Raw genomic sequence first — 4,490 nt, 5'->3', positions numbered from 1 at the left:
AGAGAAATTTGCTTTTGCATTTCACATAGTCTCAAGTATTATTTAATCGCTGTAGTAAATAAATTTGCATGCTAACGTTATGCTAACGTGTTTTCGTTCTTGTCCAAATTTGTCTTCAATCGCGGCGAAGTAGTAGTCTGCGTTATTTTAAAATATCTATTATCGTTATACGTATTATAGTTGCGATGAGTAACCTTGGCATGATACAAGATTCATTCTAAATAAAAAAATTATCAATACATAATTTATTTTTCTTTTTTTTCTTCTTTTCTTCCTATTTTTCTTTTTATTCTATTTCTATCGATTCTAATGAGTCTGGTAGAAGAAGACAGTGTTCAACCAAAAGAATGCTAGCATTTCATTGGCTAGCATTTGATTGGCTGGTCATCACGTAAGAAGAATGTGCGCAATACGTATTAAGCGCGCTGTTATACCTTATCTTCTTCCATGATAGTGAGTATTTAGTAATATTTTTGTTTCTCCGATAGGACATTATTTAAAAATTATATGAATATGAAAAAATTATATGAAAAAAATATTATACGAAATCTTGCATAAAATTTTTAATGTGTAATTATCAGAGTTACAACTGTTTTTGTAAATATACGCAGCGAGTATATTTATAAAAACAGATGAAAAACTCTGATCTTTTTTAAAATTTGATAACTGTTATATTAATTTCGATATATATGTAGTTTCAATATAACAATAACAATATGACGATTCATCTTAAACATATTTATCAATTAAATTTGAAAAAAAATTTGTTCAATAATTGGGAAAAATATTTTAGCTGTATTTTGAAAATATAAAAATATAATAATAATATTCATAAAAATGCAAATTTATTCCTAAATTATAATATAAAAATATTGCAATATGAAGTATTATATATAATATATATATATATATATATATATAATAATAAAAATATTGCAATATGAAGTATACATTTATCGTGACTAAAAATTTTAGAATCAAACGAACAGAATTTTGAAATAAATATGAAACTTTCAAAAGTGTTCATCAAGCATTTAAAAATAATGGGATAATGTCCTGATTTCTTTCTTCAATTTACTAATGATTTCTAATTATATTCTCGAAATAGAAAATATTTACTTCAAATTGTATTTGTTTAATTTTTCACAAATATATCATTTAGAAAGGACGGTGAGTAAAATAGGCTGATTTTTACTTCCAAAGTGTAACAAAATATCTATGTTCTTACGTTTTTTGGATCACTGAACATTTTTATTCATCTGCTGAATAAGCTATTATAACTGATAGATTAGAAGCATTTTTACTAATATATAAAGAAAATGCTTAATTGATTTTGAATGACGAGAAAGTATTTGTTTTTAATAAAAATACATTAAGGATCTAAATTGATACTATACTTTTTTAAATTGAAATGATCTCATACTTATATTCGATACCATTCCTGATGAACATTTAAATAATGTATTTTATGTCGAAGCCTCTTTGGATTCTGATAATAACAAATGAATTTACGCTATACTATAAATTATGATACAAAAATAGTAATAATAGTGCTCTAGTAGGCGAAGATCTGTATCTTAAAAAGATCTAATGCAATTAAAAAGATCTCTGGTGGGATTCCTGTAGTGGTATGAAAGTTTATCGTTTTAACATTCTCAAAACTTTATATGTACATTAAAAATTTCATTTTCAAATTTATTATAATATACTTTTAAGTTACACAACTTTGAACTTAATTTCATGATATTACATTAAATTTAATGTATAATTGAAAAAAATATTTGCATTTACATGAAATTTAATGTATTTTTCATGAAAATTTATGAACTTTAATGTACACGTTTATTATATTTAAATAACTACTTTAACTTAAATTTTCAGTTAAATCATTCATTACTTTTAATTTTGTTCATAATCACGAAGTTTATTTATGTGTAAAGGAAACAGTTTCTAACAGTACATATCTAATAAGACAAAACTTTTTAAATAAGAAATTATCTTTTTTAATTATATCATATTGATTTCGCATTGTGAAATTTAAAATTTCTGAAGTGTTTTATTTTTAAGTGTTTCTCTTTGGTTTTTAAAGAAAAAAGTTATAAAATATACCTATTTTATCTATTCTTCTAAATCGTCTTTTATTCTGATGAAACTGTTATGTTATGGCGAATCATCTTAGCACAATTATTGGAAAGTTTTTGTTAATTCATATTGTCATTATTTTCCAATTTGCAAGATGCAGAATTATACGAATCTGTTTTTAAATACCAAACATTATCATATATTTCATATACTTTTTCGTTAATTATTGCCTGTATAAGTTTCTCGTAAATGTTTTTAAACGTTCTATTGATATTTATTATATATGGTTATTCTACAATGTGCTTTTGTTTCGTGTTTCTTGTTTTTTGCTATTTTTTACATCTTGTTTTTTGTTTTGGTTTTTTGTTTTATATTGTCTGAGATAAAAGTTAACGAATTTCGGAAGAAACAGGAAACAAAGAGCACATTGTAAAATCGGTTTTAGGGACAAAAATGTCCGTGATAAAAGCTGAAGAAATTTATTTTCGTCGCATCGCATAATCTCAAAATATTTCTGTTAATTTAACCTCCATAGGAACGTGATTCTCACTTCTATCACATTTTTCTGCTTTTTCTCATTGATATCTAATTGAGACATTTATTTTAATTTTAAAAAATGATAATTCTGCAATGATTGAATCTATTACAGTTTTAAGCAAAAATAATTAGGATCGAGAAAAATAGAATTTATTCAATGTCGTTGTGATTTATAAAAAGAATTGTGTTTTAAAAAAGAAGATAAAAAAAAATTGACATGTATATTACGTGCATTGCATGTATATGCGTAAACTTGACAAAGAATATTTTGTAGAAAATTTTTTTATAAAAGTAATCTATTCAATTAATATTTTTATATACAGGATTTTAGAAAAAGAGAAAGTAAGAGAGAAAGAAAAAGAAAATAAAAAGAAGGACTACTTGATGTGAGATTTACTACTTGATGTGAGATTTACTCACAAACTGGCAGTTAATTTTAATGTATTTAACTGATATTTGTAAAATGACACATGTAGATTATCTTGGAAAAACTAGTTTGAATTAATTAATCGAAACGATCGGTACCTCAATGCAATGTTGGAACGCGTCGCGTGATATTTCTAAAGTAATGAAGCATATTCCTCGGTCCGCTTAGGGGCTGCGGCCGCCTAGTTCGGCGAGCGTCGCGATGCCTCGCGAGGCGATGCCTTTTTCGTGCCTGTCGGGCAAGCACCATCCCACGAAAATGCGGGGGCGTCCAAACGAGAGCATATAATTGACGTCGCGACGTCGTCGAGGTACAGACGCCGCTCCACCTCTGTCCCGTGCACGGTACGTAGACATAGTATCACGAATTTCCATTGCTGAGTTTTTCCCTTTTTCGGAGAACACAATCGTTTTCTGCTTGCTTTCGCGATCTCATCAAAAGATGTCCGCGTGTTATGGTGATTATAAGCGAATGAAAGTGATAAGCTGCTGAACCATTAGGATTATTCGAGATAACCAGCAATACAGAGTAACAGTTTCACTATTATCTTAACTTAATCAAAAGGAGGGCACAACTTTTTTTGCGACCATTTCGGGATCGTTTTATTTCTACATTTTTTTATGCATGTATTTTTCTTCATGACACCCGAAAATTATCATAATAATGACTCTATACTCAAGAAAAAACTGATACTTTAAAAAAGAGTTAATGAAATTCTTATTCACATCATTACGAAATTGCTGTCAATTATGCTTCAATCATTTAAAAACTAATTTTGAGAGTTGGATCAATAACTTTAAATTAGTTTTTAAATGATTGAAGCATATATATAACAATAGTGATTTCATAATATAGTGAGTAATGATTTTATTCTTTATTTCAATGTATTAATTTTTCTGAAGTAGCATTATTATTATATATAATTTTATATATAATTTTCGGATTTCGGATGAAGAAAAATACACAAGAAAATGTGGAAATACAACAATTCCCAAATGATTACAAAGAAATGAAAATTGTACTCTCCTTTTAAAGTTATATTTATTTGTTATTAAATTAAATTTAATTTAATTTACAAATAAAATTAATTAACAAACAAAAATCTACTTGTTTTTTAAATTTGTTTTTAATTATAAACTACAAACACAACTTTTTCTTTTTGGTTAAAATAATATTTAAATTTTAATTAATTAGTAAAACGGATTAAGAGACGACGTATTGTAATGTCAAATATATTTTCAAGTATCAAACATATTTTTCAAATATATTTTCCATTTTCATATTTACTTGAAAGAGTAAAGTTTGTTAACAGAAATTTAAACTAAAATTACATTTAAATTAAAATTATTCATATTTTCATATATTTTATAACATGTTCATTCTGCTTTGTCTTTTATTACTTTTTTTACTTTGATTTTTTTAATCTATAAGTTTTATATATATA

The 4,490-nt window shown here is 25.7% G+C and overlaps 1 protein-coding gene across 1 annotated transcript in view; it reads left to right on the top strand.

The window, feature by feature from the left end:
* The window catches only part of LOC105625806 (actin-2, muscle-specific-like), a 12,058-nt gene that overhangs the window by 3,207 nt on the left and 4,361 nt on the right, over positions 1-4,490 (top strand). The window contains exons 2-3 of the mRNA XM_012207119.1: positions 1,163-1,170; positions 3,925-3,940. Of these exons, the coding sequence (XP_012062509.1) occupies positions 1,163-1,170; positions 3,925-3,940 (24 nt within the window). The remainder of the gene's footprint in view (positions 1-1,162; positions 1,171-3,924; positions 3,941-4,490) is intronic.

This window comes from Atta cephalotes, assembly GCF_000143395.1.
Source record: "Atta cephalotes unplaced genomic scaffold scaffold00003, whole genome shotgun sequence".
Lineage (NCBI taxonomy): Eukaryota > Metazoa > Arthropoda > Insecta > Hymenoptera > Formicidae > Atta > Atta cephalotes.
Note: the sequence above shows the minus strand (reverse complement) of the source record. Positions and strands in the feature narration are given on the sequence as shown.